Here is a 17,461-nt window from a genome sequence, read left to right on the forward strand (position 1 = left end):
TGACCAAATCTGCACATAACCTCTTTTACAGCAAATATCTTTAGCTTATGAATTTATTTCAGTGTTTTAACCGATGACGCTCTCTGATAATATGGCAAAGGAGGCATATAAGCAATTAGTAAAACCCTAGCTGATGGCTACTAAGAGACACACTGAACCTAATTTGACCAAATATGCACCTAATCTGCACCAGATGTGAACCAAATGTGTACCAGATGGCCGTCGTGAAAACGGCTAATATCGCCTCACGGCCTCATCATTGAAAAGTCTGATACTCTAGTCCTGAATGGTCCAGATTTGGTGGGTTTTGTCGAAATCCAGCTGCATTACTTATGGATGATGGTAAGTCAGGGTTGCAGCCTGAGGTTGAGCGGCTTCAGCTTCAGGGTAAAATCTTCAGATACCGGGGGATGGCCGATTTAAATGCCGACTGCCGAGTGCCCTGGTCCAGATGCCCTGGTGCCGGACCCGTTCAAATTACATCCATTCAGCACTCAGGAGGGACATGGAGGGACAAGACCGCGTCAACCGCGTATCTAGTTCGTGGCACTCTGTATACCTACGTCTTGCGTCAATTCTGTCGAGATGGAGCCAACGCTGAATGGACTTGAGCCACCGTCTCCGTACCTTTCGTATATACGGAGTTGTAGCCGTGTGTATAAAAGCTGCGATGTCCAGTATTCTGCCCTGGTGGGCAACTGTTCCGGCCGCGCGGTTGATAATGTACCTAAACGTGTAACAATCAAATTTTCGTAAATTGGAAGAGTATTCTTTTCTGATCAATATCCACCTATAGTATTTTCAAAAAGCCACCAAGAGCTCCTAAAACAGTATAATCATTGTACCGAGCGCATGTTTACCCACGAAACCACGCCCGGTGCTCGGCACCCGACGGACGCTGGGGCTCAGTGACCTGAACTCGGCGGCGCTACCCGGAGAACGCAGTGTCCCCTCACTTGGTGCGCATGGACAGCGATTAACTTTTGTAAGCGGCAGTTACAAATGATGCTTACCTATACATCGTCGCTAGTGCGAGTTTGATGTCAGGCATTTTGCAAAATGCCTGGGAAAATATTTCAGGCAGTTTGCAAAATGCCTGCTGCAAACCCTAGGCATTTTGCAAAATGACTGGCCGGTCAGGCATTTTGCAAATTGCCTAGGCATTTTGCAAAATGCCCGAGTTTTCACTTTGCCTGTAACATATGCATATGAAAAGCGTTTAATTACGATTTCCAACGGAAGCATGCACGACGCTGGCCTGAAGCCCGTCGCTACCACGATCGATTCGTAGTGTCCACATTTAGTTGCGGAATGAGTGCTGTACGCGGCGACAAGGACAGCCTGGTAAGTCGGACTAATAAAATGACTCACAGGAATAAACTCTCGCCTTGGCGCTCACGTAGCTCTGTAGCTCACGGGTTTGGTGTGTCGTGTAGGACCTGGGCGGAGTTACAGCACACCAACCCCACCCTTCCCCAGTCCGACACTCACCCCCAGGGTCGGCGTTCCCTGCTGGCTGCTGGTGGTCGTCCTGTCGACCTCGTCATCGGGCTCCGAGGCTCCGGGGAGGCTGACCACCGATCGGCGCTGCTGCTGTACGGACGGCGACCGGCTGACCAGGGGCGACTGACCCGGCTGGGGCGAGCCCGGCATCCGGTCATCTGTGGAAGGCAGGACGACGGCGGTCACATACGGGAATCGGCAGAGATACGCAGAGCGGGAAAATCATAGCCGTCAGCAGTTGACGGACAACTAAAAAGTAAGTGCCAGAAACAGATCCCTAACAGATACGAGACACCAACAGATATCGCAAAACGGGGTAGAAACGGAGCATAAAGCTCAAGACAGATGACCTTACAGAGCACCTTACAGAGCACAGCTCAAAACCATATTTGGACAGACTTCTCTTAGATCTAATATCCTTTGCATCGGTCACAGTTCACAGGTCAACGGGATCACACAATGCACCCTCTCCAGCCCACTGCACACATACACCCACCACCAGTCACTCTGCGCATGTGTACCGCCGACATATCGAATAACCCCACCATCCTCGGGACCCGCCCTCAGTCCTTCGACTGCGATCTTCATTCCTCCTACCCACCAGTATCGAGTGGGTCGCAAGGAGGTCTCGGCAGGGTGGTCGGCTCTCGAGGCCGCCCATTAGGCTACAAAGCAAACAGACTCGACCGCACCCGAGCATAATGGCTCACCGAAAGCCGTCGGCCGCCCCGTGTTCAAAGGGATGTCTCTTTGAGGCGTAATGGAGTCAGCACTCTGTTTGATGGGCTTAGCACTGTGAAGTGCATTGATGTATATTACCGTCAGTAGAATGCGTGAGGCTGCATGTAAAGGGTTATTCCAAAGATGATGTTGCGAGCATTATCAGCCTAGTTGTATCAACAAGGAAAACGACGTGCGGAAAACACAATAACTAGGGTTAACGTGAATTAAAATGAAATCGGACTTACTCCACAAGAGTTCGTTGGGTCGACCCAACGAACCAACGAACTCTTGTGGAGTAAGTCCGATTTCATTTTAATTCACAATTCATCTCCACATCATGTCTTTAAATGTAGGGTTAACGTGATATTATATTTGGCGTGTCACATGCATAAATCTTTGTATTCAAGCAATTTTCTCTTTCTCTGCAACAGCCAACTTGTGGCGCTTTCTTGCCTCACTCGTGACCACTACACCACTATGATAGCGTGGCCTGCCTTACATATTAACTCACCGACCATGACCTGTCCTGTATAAGTCGCATCGGTCGATGTCAGCCTCATGCCACCGTGCGCTAATTACCTGCACAATCATAATCCGCCCGGGCCGCGGCGGCGACGGCAACGTCTGCCTCTGATCCTGAACGACTTCCGGAGACCTACGACCTCCACAGCGCTGCCCGACGGCTGGTTTACTGCTCGGTCACGCAACGGACAGTCCGCCGTCACCCCCCCCCCTGCGTAGGAGCGGGGGGGGGGGTACTCTATTGACCCCAGTCCCGAGCGAGGCTGGATCCTTCCGTCAACACCAGACATAAAAGACGGGTCGCTAGAACTAGGACGTAATGGCCAGAAGTTGGTTGGCGAATGGTCTCCCAATAGTGGGTTTCAGACCACATGCGTATGCCGGGTATTTTATTTGATTAATATCATATTGGTTATGCTGTGCTACCTTGCGATTCTCTCCACATCAAAATCAGTCATTTCATCGGCTGAAAGGCGTCCCTTTTTAAATGCTTTTTAAAGGCGTCCCTTTTAAAATGCTTCATCACACGGCACACCACGCATAAACCTCGCCAGGCGGGAGCTTTGCGTCCCAGGGCACAATTTCAGACATTTACTGCCGACACCATCTATGAACAAAACTAGAAGTTGATCCATCAATCACGCCCAGGCTCGGCAGCGCGGCGCTCCAATAGGAGTTACAACCCCATAAACTTCAACAGGTCGGAGTTTCTAGCTCTGCCTGTCCTCCGTGGAGCCGACGGTATCAATGCCGTAGCGGTATCTTCAGGAGGATAGAACTTCCTTTCTCAGGGCGCTCGTTATCTCCAGTCATTATTTATATGCTGTTAGCTCTGACTTAAATTGTGATAGTGGTCGGATCGCCACCGGATCGATCAATCTATGTATGTAGAGTACGGACCTCCATCATCTTTGATCGCTGTTTTGGTTCGGACATAAGAGCTTTCTCACCCATGAATAGAGATTGAACCACGACCCATGAAATTCAACAATGATGAAACGGTATAAAAGTGCATGAATGAAAAAAAATGGATAGATAGAGAACATAGCAAAATATTGTCGTTTTGAGACTATTTAATTAAGCGTATCTGGCCGGCGTTCGCTGAGCAGTGAGCCATCGTGGCAATATTCAATGAGACACTCAAATTTCGCAAAGATTAACCTCATTATCCAAAAATCTTTGTTTTCCTGTCGGGAAAGTGCATACTTTCACATTCTGCTCAGCAATGATTGTCATCTTACAATCAAATTAGGGAACAGCTCAGGCCAATTTCCAAAAGAGCAGCATGCTCGAAAATAACATGTTTTCAGTCGCCTGTACAGCTCTCTCTGTGAAGCCCACTGGGGAGTGAAAGACGCCTTTGACAACCATTTGAAGAAACCGGTCACAGCGGTGCCTACAAACAAGAAGCGAAAAAGTAGTTGACAGTGGAGCTTTGACTTTAACTGACAACACTAAAAGGATTGGACAATCAACAAGGGCCGTGGAAAGGCACCCAGTGACGGAGCAGACATGATTTGGAAAGACGCACGGCGACGTTACATTGGATACATTTATATGATGAACGTCGAGGTCAGTTATCCGAAAAAGTGGCATCAAGTGGACCCATTGATATCATGTATTTGCCCGAATCAATATACGATTCTCTCCTACCAAGCACACGCGGAGCGACCGATCGGTCAAAAGACCCATCGGTCTGAGGGCTGACCGATCGCGCGGCCTTGGAGATATCGCTCTGACCTGCTGACCGATCACAGATGGAGGGGACGCAGGTAGAGTGGCCACAGCGACCCCAGGTGACCTGCAGTGAGTAATCGGCGTACGTACAGGGGGCGATAGGCAGCATCGATCGACGTTACCGATGGGACGTAATACGTGGGTGTTGTAAATGTGGCTTTAAAACAGCCCAGGAAACGGATCGGAGAAAGCACTAGAGAAAGCCGAGCAGTCAACCTGCTGGAAAACTTATGAAACAGTTGTTGGTAAGTATACTAAGTAAGGACTTGCGCATATCCTGAGAAGAGAGATAAGAAATTCAATAACCTCTAACATCGATCCTTGTAGTCACTTTTCCAGAAAAAAAACTGATCGTCTAAAAAAATATAAAAGCCATTAGGTGAAACCGTGACTAGGATTGAGAAAATCTCTATAAAAGGGTGGACATCAATGGCCAAAATCATATGAACTTCGATTCATTCCTTGCCTCTTCTATCGCCATCCGAACACCGAATCCCTTCAGGCCATCAACATCATTTTCTACTAAAGCCCATCATGAAACCAGCGGAGACATGTGGGCTTTGCTGAAGAGACCCGACATAAATCGCTGCTTGTCCATTTTTCACCGCCACACCTCCTGCTGCGGCCGAGTCAGTCCATCACGTTTAGATACAATGGTCAAATTCCTGTCTGACCACTCTGCTACAGCGTGCCGTCAGGGTTCCCTACTCTGTCATCATCGCCGGTTATCGTGGGCTCATAACTGACCACCGCCCCCGCAGGGCGCCGGGCGCCAGCTGCGCGGTAGGAGAGCCACGGCAGCTTGCCGGTCGAGCCTCGGCAGCTCGCCGAACGAGCTCAGGCAGCTCGATAAAGCGGCGGGGGCGGAGGCGAGACCCTCAGCTGAGGAAGCTGTGCGGCGCGCACCATCCATCTTGAGGAGGGTGGCGTTGGAGAGCTTCATGGCACAAACGTCACCGTGGACGTACTAAAGCGACAACATAATCCGCGCAGAAGCACAGGTTTGTGGCTTCTTTGTGCTTTCAATTTGAGACTGAAAGCGGTGGAAATGAATAACTGCTCACCTAAAAATGTCACAGACCACCATACAGTTAATTAAAAGCAAATTGATTGAGTGGATGTAATATTGTGTCGCTATTATTCATAGACAAACCCAGCTAAGTAATGAATACATTCACCATTCTTCTGATACACCGAATAACATATGGCGAAGGCCGGCGCGGTCGCCGGCCAGGCCATGTCATCTCGGCTGGATCTGACTCCGTATCCGCCGCCGTTTGTCAGGCTCATGGCGGACTGATCCTCTAGCCGCGTCGGACCAACGGGAGAGCCGGAATGGGACGAGGCAGGGCAGAAAGAAACGCGAAAGGCCGCGGGGAAGGTCGATGGACTGATTGGGTCACATAGCGGCACGACATTTCCGATAACTTTGCCGGAAAGATCGACCCGGACCGGGGTCAAGCGGGTTGAGCGGCGACCTTCTGGCTCGAATCGAATGGGATCTGGTGAAAATAATAACAGGACTGGGTTGGTCTGGGTTAGGTTGTTTTGGGTTGGATTGAACTAGCCACTGGATTGGACTGAATCTTTCGGCACGAACCTGTCTAAATCGGCTCTCCGCTCGTCCGTGCCCAATTCCACTGGGTGAGGCCGTCCAGAGCCCATCTTTGCCAGCCTAGCTCGGCTCAGCCCATTTCATCAGCACGGTTTATCCCTCTCATCAGAGTGGGTGCTACTCAGCGTTCCGCTGATCCCCGCTGCCGACAGTGGGTAAAAAAACACCCACCGCCCACTGCCCCCACATCCAGAGCAGAGACCGCCGGCGCCGCCGCCGCCAGCCCGCAGCTCTCACAGCCAGACAAGGTCACCGGTCAATCGAGTTGACCTGCTTGGAGGCGGCTGCTCGTCAGGGCCAATCTACCGGCCAGACAACAGCGTCGGCAGGAAATCTCGGAGCACCGGGGTGACGACTAGGTGGATCTCGATCTCGACGACTAGGTGGATTTAAGTTCATGGCTGGCGCCCGTCAGCCGCTAGAAGTCAGCCATCAGGCGTCACTGCGGTCAACTCTCAGCCTACAACCGTCGCCGCCAGCCATCAGTCTCAGGTCGCCAGCCATCAGTCATCGCCCATCAGCTACCAGCCATCATTCTCTAACCATCGACCACCTGCTCCATTGTCCGTCGACATCGATGGTCAGTCGTCAGCAGAGCGTGTCTGTCCTGTGTGAGGAACCCGCGTCGCAGCCGACGTGTGCCGACCGCGGCCCGCTCGCTACTCAGTGACACAGGTCACGAACTATCGTCGGCACCCGTGACCCGAATAGAACGTGCGGCGACGACTGATCCAGTACGTGTGTTTGCCGAAGTTGGTTACTGCAGCAGCGCAACAACGGCGATAAATCAGAAGTGTAGTAGCATTCCTTCAATAATACGTCTTGAAGCGAGGAGACTACGATAATAACTAAATCATTAACTTAAAAAAATATGCATCATATATTTTCCAGTGGCTTCATCATATAACATTTCACAGCTAATAAAAGCTTTAAACCCGCGCAAATCTCATTAACAATAAAAATCATATTTAGCTTGAACGGCATTTCCGCCCATATGGTAAAACTTTCCTTAATTACGAACCGTTTCCACTCCTTTTTTCTTCTCTCGCGGCGCCTGGTCTGCGGGTGACGGCGGAATACCGATGGCTCGTTCCAGCACGGAGCGAGAAAAGAGAGGAGAAAACCGGCTGGCATTTCCACGAGCGGCGGCGAGAGTCCGACGCGGGAGCAACAACAGAGGAGTGTGCGTCGGCCGACGGCCCGGCTGGGTGGTCGGTCGAATGTGACAACACTCGCACCCACCAGTGGAACCGCATTAGTGCCGTAAACGTTACTGGTGCGGAACTGGAGACGTGGGCGGATCCTGGCGAGGAGCATAGCATCGGTGTGGAAAGGCAAAAGTAGCAACGAGGTGTTTGATAAATGTTATGATGCAAACAGTACATAATTTTGGTTGCAATGAAGATAGATGGCCTCGTTATCATTAGATTTTTTTTCTTAATTTATCACACACGTCATTGACCATGTATCGTATATATAGCGTTGTTAAATAAAACATTTTGTAAGCATTTCTTCGATGAGGATTGGTAACAATTGGGCGTTTTCCCATCTTAGGCCAAATCGACAAACACAGATTCAAATAAATTGAGAAAAATAGCTAGAAGGTTGGACTGCTATGGATGCAAATTTTAAGCGGCACTTGTTAACTTAAAAACAATGTAACGAACGGCTTTAATAAAAAAGTCCAACAAATATTACACGCTGAAACTCGGGAGCCAGACTATCCCAACTATCCAATCCAGACCAACAGCAAACCGAAAATGGTGTATCATTTTCAACAATACTTTGAAAGCGTTGCTTGGGACCAGGAAATCACATTATTGAGCTGATTCGGACCTGTTGAAAAGCCAAGCGGTCGCTAGCGACGATCAAATTGGTTTTCAGGGCAAAAATAAACACTCCGAAATGGGCTGAGGCCGTTAACCGTTTTACCACACTAGACCCATTACCTTCAGAGGGCCGTATTTATGCCGAAACGCAAATGACTGCACCGCTACCAGAAGACCGGCGGCAGAATGTAGGAAAACAAGACCCGTCGTTTGGGGAGCCTTTTGGGCAGATGGTCGCCCCTTGTGATGTCCGGGTAACCGTTAAATTTAGACCAAAACCGTGCGTGGGTTAGTATCCTCAAAACTAAGTGCTCAACTATCCAGTGTACCGTGGTCAATCACTAAGACAAACCATCAACATCAATCCTACCCATGACCTCCAGTATCAGCCATCAGACCATACTCACCACAAATTGATATCCGAGCGAAACACGACCATTCCACTGGCAATCAATCACCCCCTTATAGCTCTGCCCTGGGGGCACCGGTCTTTGACAGGAGCTGACCGACACTACGTGGGCGGACCTCTGTCCCGAGGCAAATCTGGAGCAGTTGGACGAGCCAAACTTGCCCTAACTGCGGTCGACTCGCCCCCGCGGTTCCGCCCGAGACAGAGCCGCGGTGGCAGATTTCAGCGCGTGATGGCTGGGCTGGAGGGTGACCGGTTCCGGTGTCGCGGTCCGGTGGACCATCCTCCCCCGCTCCGGTCCGGGACGGGAGACCATCCATCCCCGCATCGGTTCGACGGGCCCCCGCACCGTTCACCATCATATGGGCACTACAACCCACGGCTGAGACAGACTAATTACTCTGCCTTTGATGTGCCACCCACGTCCTACGCAAAAGGAGATCGCAGAACTCTGGCTTTGATCACCACCAAATTATGACGGGATGCAGCAAATATGTGGACATCTTAGCAAAATCTATCTTTTGGTGTGCCTATAAATGAAAACAAGAACTTCAATAGGTATTAAAGATACTCTTCCACACAACTTCCATCAATCTATGGTGCGTCACGACCGCCTAAAATACCTCTCGTCAAAAGCACAATTCAGGTGTGACCTTATTAGTCTCTCATGGGATGACAGCGGTGTGACGAGCATCCGCCAATAACGCAGGTGTGTGCTGTTATTGCATGCCGTACTGAGAGGAGACACCGATAGGGGCCCGGGAACGACCACATTCCAGTCGTGGCGTGAGGCCGTGCTATTGAACTCAGCACGACAACCGGTGTCACGGAGCCGATAAAAAGGCCAGCACCGTCGACCTGTTGCCAGTTGGATGAATAACATCGAGGCTCGAGCCGCTGTCCCTATATGGATGGGGCAATATTTCAGGCGCATCGCCAGCTTTTTATATAAGCTGCGGCGGATGAGCAGCTATTGGACGTGGGAATCCATTCAAGCGGATTGCTTGAGTGGCGCTTTTCTGTAACTAATATTTCCACCAAAGGTTTGCTAGCGCCTCAGCAGCCAGCAGCTATATGCCTCATTTAACGCGGATATAAACGACGTCAAACGAGCGACCACTGCACACTGGGTCGAGTTAGGCTCAAAGAAGGGCACAATCGACAAAACGGATCGTCGGTCAGGTTTTGCCAACTGAGGGCGGCCGATAAAAACGCACCGACACGGCGCGGTTGAATGACCGCCGCTCAGCGGGGTGTCAGAGGCCTAATGACCGACATCACAGCCGCCTGGCGTGACAAAACATCGGTGGCGCTGAGCGACCGCCTAAACCGAGTCGGCAGGAAGTTAGTGGGTGAAGGGAATATGTGAGCCGTTTTCCAAGTGAAGTTCGTTGTCCGATTTCCATTTCCATCGATTTAGAAATACAGAGCTTGTGTAAATAAGGAAGAGCTGTTTGTTTGTGTACTACTGCACTGGTAGTTTTGGGCCAACTGACATAGATACCTGTGTCATATCCGGCCCTGTATAAGAAAAATAAGTTCGAACAGCACAGCTTTACTCCAAAAGAAAATCAATTTTCAAGAAGCCTTGAGTGTTACCAGCTGCAGGTGGTTATAAGTTACAGAATTTAAAAACTTTTCTCCCATATAACTTTTTATCATTCCAGCCGTACTTACATACACGCTAATGTTTGTAGCATTATTCAACCAAATAAAGAAATAATTCGGTTCAGAACAGTTTCCCGCATAGAAAGCATATCGGTCAATCGGAAACTGGCCGATTGTGAATTATTCAAAGAAAAGGGAGCACCACCACTGATTGCTACCGCCCGAGCGGTCAACAAAAGACAGAGAATAGTCTCCCACGCTTTCCACTACAATAGCCTCCGGAGCATGGCGGTGGGAATGAAGAGGGCACACCAGAAAAAGTCCACCTCAGGTGACACTGCGGCACCTCCCATACGCCCTAAGCTCACTCATAATTGACTACAAACGCCGTCATGCTTTCTATATTGCACCCCACGGCTGCATTAGAACTCAGCTCGAATCTGCATTTCATGAGTGAGAGTTGACGGCGGGAACTGTTCGGTCATTACCACTCAGACCGCCAAGGAAGGGAAGAAAATCTCTCGGACCGGGGACTCAGACCGCTCGGGCGTCCGACCATCGCTGGCCCGCTGACCGCAGGCCGGCTTCAGATGACCGCGATTTCACAGATGACCGCGTCACGACTGGCCGCGTGTGACGCTCCAACTGGCGCGTGACGGCGTTACGCCTCCCGTTGGGAGCTAAGGAACGTCGGTAGCTTTGAAAGCATACACTCGAAATCAGCGGTGGACTCCGGAAAACCGGAATAGTCACGAATCAGCCCTTACCCGGATCTAATTCCGACTCTCCTGTATCGACGAGATAGATTCGGTAGGCAAGGAAAAGTGAGCGAGGAAACTCGACGGCACGGGTGGGAGCGCGAGTTGTACAGATTGCCGGCGAGTGGCCGCCGGAAAAACTCACCGGTCCCCGCACCCTTGTTCGGCAGAACACAGTAGGAGCGCTTCCGGTCAATCTTTTTCCGCATGGCGTCGAGCGGCGCCTTGCGCGGCTGCAGCGACAGCTTGCGTCCGCTGGCGTCACGCTCGTCGCGCGGGGCTTGTGTCGCAGCCGACGCAAACGGCACGCCATAGCCGGTGGCTCGTCCGGGGGTGCTGCAGACGGAGCTACCGGCCGTGGACGAGGTGACAGGCGCCGCGGCAGCCGTCGAGCGGCGCTCACAGGCCGGCGTGCTCGCGCCAGAGACGGTTTGTCGCGACGGCGTGGCCAGCGGCGAGTCCCGGTGCGCCTCTGCTCGCCGGTCCTCTCGCTTCCTCAGCACCTGGATCAGACTCTCCTCGCTGGTGGCCCCCAGACAGGGCTCTGCCTCTGCCGGCTGGGCGGCGCAGCAGCGCGTCGCCGCCGACAGCAGCCAGGCCAGCAGCCGGCCCAGCCGCGAGTCGACGCCGGCGCCCGACGCGAACGTCTGGTACGACTTGGTCATCGGTCGAGGCAGCATCGGCACCGGCGGTGCCGCGGGCGACGCGTCGACGGCACGGCAGCTCGGCGGACACTGCCGTCGGTGTCGACGGAGCCGCCGACGCCGGCGGCGGGGTCGAACGCGGCCTGCGACGGCGCCGACAGAGACGGAGGGAGGCGCTCGCCGGGGACCCCTGTTTGCCTGTCCAACGCGCCGCGCCACGTCCCCAGTTCTCAATTGAAAATATAGCTGACGGAGATGAGCAACAAAAAGTAGGCCACGACATTCGCGCTTATGACGGACACGCAGCAGCAAATGAGCAGCTGAAAGTGGGGCAAGAAAAAAAAAACTAGCAGTTCTCTGAGCCGTGGCCGTTTGGAGTGTCTGCAGAGGCTTACCACAGGACAATAAAGAACACAAACAAGTTGTGATGCTACTGCGAAGCCGAAAATAAGTCAATGCTATTTCAAAGACATCTGAAAGCAGCAGTCACTTGTTTTTCCGTCAAGCTCCATCAAAACGATAAGTGAAAGTAACGATGTTTCAGTGACCCGAGATATTGAGCGAACAAGCTCAATTGATCTTCTACTTGGCAGTAACGGATAGTTTCTTTCACTTGTCTGTTCAAAGGAGTTGTATAGTCACGGTGACGCATAACTGCGAGCGCGCCGAGGCGCAAGGCTTTCGAGGTGTTCGTCTCGGCAGAGATACGCTAGATAAATCCGCTGCACCCTAGTCATGTTTTAGAAAGAGCAGAACGCTCATGCTTTCTTCCCAACGTTTTTGCACCAACCGCGCCTATTTCATTAAAAGGCGGCAAACCGATTCACATTTGGGTGCACGTTTCACCTTCTCCAGCACGCAATGCACGCAAATTCTCTCAACAACGGCACCGAATTGGAGCAGCGTGACCCATTTAAAATTAACCCGCCGGCCGGTTGACCCGGCCGTGGCACGTATGTAGTCTAGTGTGTTCGTACTGCACCGGTCGCCCGTGTCATTCATTGTCTAGGATCGATCAGCAGCCACCGCAATAGCCATACCAGTGAAACGCCTCCAGGAAGTGCCATCCACCCCGCTGGCAATGAAGCGACGCCGACCTTAAAAATTTAAACACTCGTCGACGCCACCGACGCCACATCGGCAACGGCTAAGTGCAGCAACGGCTGGCCAGCGATCGATTTTATTATGGCGTGACGTGCCATTACAGATATGACGGGCAGACATTCGTCATTCGTACCTCACTTGTTCAATGCTTGTGGATCGTAGGCCTTGCTATTAGATATTTACTTCAGGTGCCACATCGAAACCACAAAGAAACGTCAACTATTTCAGATGTTCAGGTACCTATTTATATGTCAACGATTATTTCATTTTGCAATTTTTATTAATGCGTTCCTTACTTGCATATTATCCATTTCCGCCAATAAGGCTTTGTTTCCATGTTCCTGGTCGACGTCATGTGCCTTAAAATTTAGACAACGAGCCAGCGTCCACCCGTGATTACCACTGCAGAACAAGCCGTGACCACGAGCTGCACATAACAGCACACGCCGCCGAAAATGTCAGACCACGTTCAACACGTTGTATCACAACGATTACCGCTGGCCCACTAGCAGCACCGGAAATAGCGTGCAATAAATGCTATAGCGAACGTTCCGGCCTAATGCTTTTGAGTCATTAACCGATGCAAGTCGAATTCCATGGGAGATTCAGAACAGCCTGCAGCCTGCACAAATAAAACACGCAGGTCTCTCGGTACACAAGAGTGGTGCACCGGACCAAAACTACCACTGCAAGACTTTCGGCTCTATGGAGCCTCTCAGTTTTATGTGGTGAGTCACTCGGATCGTCCGACTGGCCGCGGCGGCGACTGACAGTCGGCTCAGACCCCGGGCCGACACCAAACACCCCGTCACGGAGCGAGCGGATCAGCCCGTGTGGCACGCCATGTGACGGAGTTTCCGGCTCGGGTTCCGGCCGGCGGGATCACGTGGCCTGGCCGCGGCGTACTGGGGCCAGTCCAGGTGTTATATCCAGATCCACCTCCACCGACCGATTGAAGGGGACGGCAGGGCGCACCTGGCCTGTGGCTGGGTACCGAGCCGGTATAGGTGCTCTATTTCCATATTTCTCCCACCAACCGATCGAAGGGACCAGAGGGACGCAGCTGGCCTGTGAGCCCGACCCCGGCCCCTACCCTCAGCCCAGCTGGATTTCAAGCCGAAATATAGGTGTCCCCTCTCCCTTTCCCTTCTTCACTCCCCCACCCGATCGAAGGGGACAGCATGGAGCCACACCTGGCCTGTGGTCCCACCCCTGCTCTGCGCTCAGCTCATCTGTGAACCTCCCGCCCGCCGGCCGCCGTGCTGGCAGCGGATCGGACGCACTCCATATTTGTCGCAGCACAGGCGGTGCCCGTTAGTTCGATGTCGGCACCGCCGCGCCGCACGGCCGGTGACCCCGGAGCGGCGGCTGGGGTCACCTGACGGGGCGCTGCACGGCGACCGGTCCGCTCGGACATGTCCGAGCACGGGGGCGGTGGTGGGGGAGGTGGGGAAGGGGCAGGTCAGGTGACCGGGGCTGCAGTGAGTGACCAACCGAGAGAGATGGACTCAGGTGTAGGTAGGGATGGCAGGGAGCATGAAAGGCAATACTGGCTCGGGGTGAGCCAGAAATTAAATATAAGGACGGATAAGGAGAAAACTACGAGCACTCGTATATGCACGCAGAAGTGTAACAACATCGCCAACAGAGGGTATAACAAGGGGTCGCGCTCACTTACGGCGCAATGGTCACACATGTCCGGTATTCGGAGGCAGGTGAGGTACAGGTGAACGGTGAGGCACAGGTAAAGATTGACTGGCCACTGGAACATCCTGTTACGGACCGGACTGACGGGTACCGATACGGTGAACTACCGCACAAGGAACGGCCAATGATTCATATTTGTCAGGCAATGTTGGTGACGCAGCTAAAAGTGCGCCAAACTTTATATACTATCTCACAAACGTTTTGATTTTGCTCACCCCAGATACAGTCATGTCATTCAGTGGAAAAGCATGATATTGCTGGACTTCATAATTCAAATGATCTGTTGTTTTGCATTTCAGTTTTTTTTTATTCAGTATCCAAACAAACCAGTTGTTAAAGTTATCTCTCATCGTATAGAATTTTTCCTCGAGTACACAAAGGGACTTCTTTCTGCCTAGGATATATTCCAAAGCTTGTGCTCGCTGAAAGCAACGACACAATCCTTTCGAAGCTCAGCAAGCGGAAGCGTCAACAACTTGTCAATAGAATGCGCTCACATGATGCATGATCAGGCACACATTTCATCCGACAACGATGCTTCGAAAACCCAGCGAAGTGTGCCTGCTTTGACACTGAGGAGACGCCTCTGTCGAATCGCCAGTATACACTCTGCCGATCGGGACACGAAACAGCCCGCGACTCAACAATGGCAGTCGGCATGGTTGGATGGCCGGTCTCGTGCAAGACACAGCAACAATGGTAGTCCACGGTTCGGTGCTGATTGTGCATTAAAGCGTGGCCCGGCGTGGCCGGAAGAGGGTGGAAGCACGCACTCCGAACTCCAGAGCTACTGCGCAGGGCAACAGTGATTCTACTCTACCGTGCTCTTGAAATCGCCGTGCAAAAATACCACTTTTTTAATCTTGGACACGCACCTCTGAGATAGTTTTCCAGAAAATGCGTCGGCTAGATACACATTTTTAATCCTTAATTAATTTTCCGTGGCTTAAAAACGACTTCTTCACGAAAAAAAAAGAATTTCGCACCAAGTTTTGACAGGATAAACTAAAAACATGCAAAATACAGACTGAATTACACATGGCTATCAGAAATATTTATCAGTTCCAGCAAGACGATCATAGGATATATTATTCTCGGCACAAAAACGTGAGCTAAAATGCCCTCAATGAGCTCCTTGTTCAATATTTGAGTAGAGTTTCGCCTTGCCCAATAAACTTCTCTAGCGCGCCACGAATATCGTAAACGATAACTGACGCGTCACATCTGTCATCGAGTCCAGCGCACGGATGACTGATCGAGTTAGGAAGAAAAGCGGGTTCCACAACGGAATGGGAAACCGTAATACTCCGGCTTGGAAAGGGGGAAAGTACCTGCCAGCGTCTGAGTGCAGGCAATAAGCGATAAGGGTGAAAAGTTGAAGGCAGATCTTTGACACAACAAAACAGCTTACCTATAAGATCACCAAAATTGAACTAAGAAATTAAACCAACAAAGCAAAACGGCGAGATCGAGTGAAGACTAAAGAAACATCACAGCATTATTTTATGTGAGAGGAGAACAAGGTTGACTGTGTTTTACTTGTTGACTGTCACACATGTTGACTGTTTTACTTTCACAAAGTTTGTCGTCAGCTGCAGGGAGAGGCAAGTACAGTGCCGTTGCACTCAACCTCTGCTATTTACCCAATCTGCAGCATTACGCTGCAGAGAATGTGGGACCTTGACTGCTCATTTTACCGTTGTATAGCGGCACGGCGGCGGCAGGGCCAGTTGCACAACGGACTGAGGTCAGGCCAGCTCCGCGGGCCAGTCCCCAGTCAGGAACTGGTCCGAACGGAGAGCGGAGCGAGGTGTGGTGAGGAGGGGAGGGACAGGAAAGGTGGGATATTCCAGTAGGCGGTAGCAGAGACCGCCTTACCCAGCCCAAACTGTAACTTACAGACCCGTCAGAGCGCTAAGTATCGGAGATTCCAGACATGTGAAATGAATCATGAATTGCACCTGAAGTCAGTACAGCAGTACAGTACTGAAGTAGCAAACAGTTGCTTTCAGCATGGCATGGGTATAGAAAGATCCCAGTCATTCTTCAGTGAGCGAATGACTGACGTATACCGCTCTCACTGCAGTTTGACACAGACCTTAGTGAGGTAATACCCGTGCACCATACCAACTGACCGGTCATCGACACGTACCCGTCAAGTGACAGATGACAGCCACAAATGACACGTGACATTGCTGGGCGCCCACACCGAACACGCGCAGCGCACAACATGTGGGCAGCTCACTTGCGCAACCAGTTCGCCGGACGCGGTCCGTTGACCGAGCGTACGCGACAATGCCCGTGCTTTTCAGTGGGATCGCTCCCATATTCGGTGTGCCTGCCTTCGACCTGTGATTTTATTACCGACTATAACCCAGGCCATAGCTCGCCATTCACCACGGGAGTAATATTGACCACTCGACCACCGAGCCTGCTTAGCAACAGTTTCGCTTCTGACCTCGAGTTAAGCATACAAAAGCCCTCCCAAGTTCAGGATAACGTCATAACAGCTTCATCAAATAGGCAGCAACGCTGAACTTGGTGTGTTAGGTCGCCATCTTGTGCAGGTCCAGCCTCCCAACAAGTGGATAAGTTGAGCAGTGTGCTAAGGACCGGATCCATTAGGATCGGGGCAAAGTACCACTTATGCCTGGTCCGTCGCTATATCAGCCAGGAACAAAGACCCATACACGGGAGTAACGTCCGGTATTTAGAGGCCGGGAGTGTCACGACGGTGACAACTGACGGGCCATTGTATAAGCTCCTCGACGATGATAGCATTATCAGGCGGACCAAGGAAGCACTAGAGGAACACCAATGAGGTCGGCGATGCACTTGCAGGGTTTCCGCGATCGGCACCCAGAGTCTGTGACCTGGGAGAGGGCAAATCGCTGGCATAGCATGACACTGGGAGAATATTTGTTTGAGGCTCTCCAAGCCTTAAAGACCACGAGAAAGGCGCACTTGTGTGTCACTGTGACTCACACTGCTTTGTGAAGCTGAGTAGCAAGTCACGTTCGATCACACCGCGCCCAGAAGCCGGTCGACCTTGTACCGCCCTCGCCCGTTCCTCGGCCCACTCTCTGATCGCAGCAGGGCGCCTCGCTAAGGCACACCGACCGACAGCTCTGAAATTGAGCTCCTCTCTGGGCCGGGAATTCGGCCCGGTCTCGGCACCTCTACTGAATCCGTCAGCCCTCTAAGAGCGCCACACTGAGCTCGTTCTATCTCCATACCTCATCAGTGTCGGCTGAGGGGCTCGGACGGCGCGGCCGACGCAGGCGGCACCGGTCGGCGAGGGT

General features: G+C 51.9%; 1 protein-coding gene across 1 annotated transcript in view; it reads right to left on the bottom strand.

Annotated features, from left to right (window-relative positions):
* The window catches only part of LOC122383132, a 119,941-nt gene that overhangs the window by 25,093 nt on the left and 77,387 nt on the right, over positions 1–17,461 (bottom strand). Inside the window, exon 9 of the mRNA XM_043369281.1 lies at positions 1,492–1,661. Coding sequence (XP_043225216.1) covers positions 1,492–1,661 — 170 coding nt within the window. The remainder of the gene's footprint in view (positions 1–1,491; positions 1,662–17,461) is intronic.

This window comes from Amphibalanus amphitrite, unplaced genomic scaffold, assembly GCF_019059575.1.
Source record: "Amphibalanus amphitrite isolate SeventyFive unplaced genomic scaffold, NRLGWU_Aamphi_draft 000156F_arrow, whole genome shotgun sequence".
NCBI classification, from domain to species: domain Eukaryota; kingdom Metazoa; phylum Arthropoda; class Thecostraca; order Balanomorpha; family Balanidae; genus Amphibalanus; species Amphibalanus amphitrite.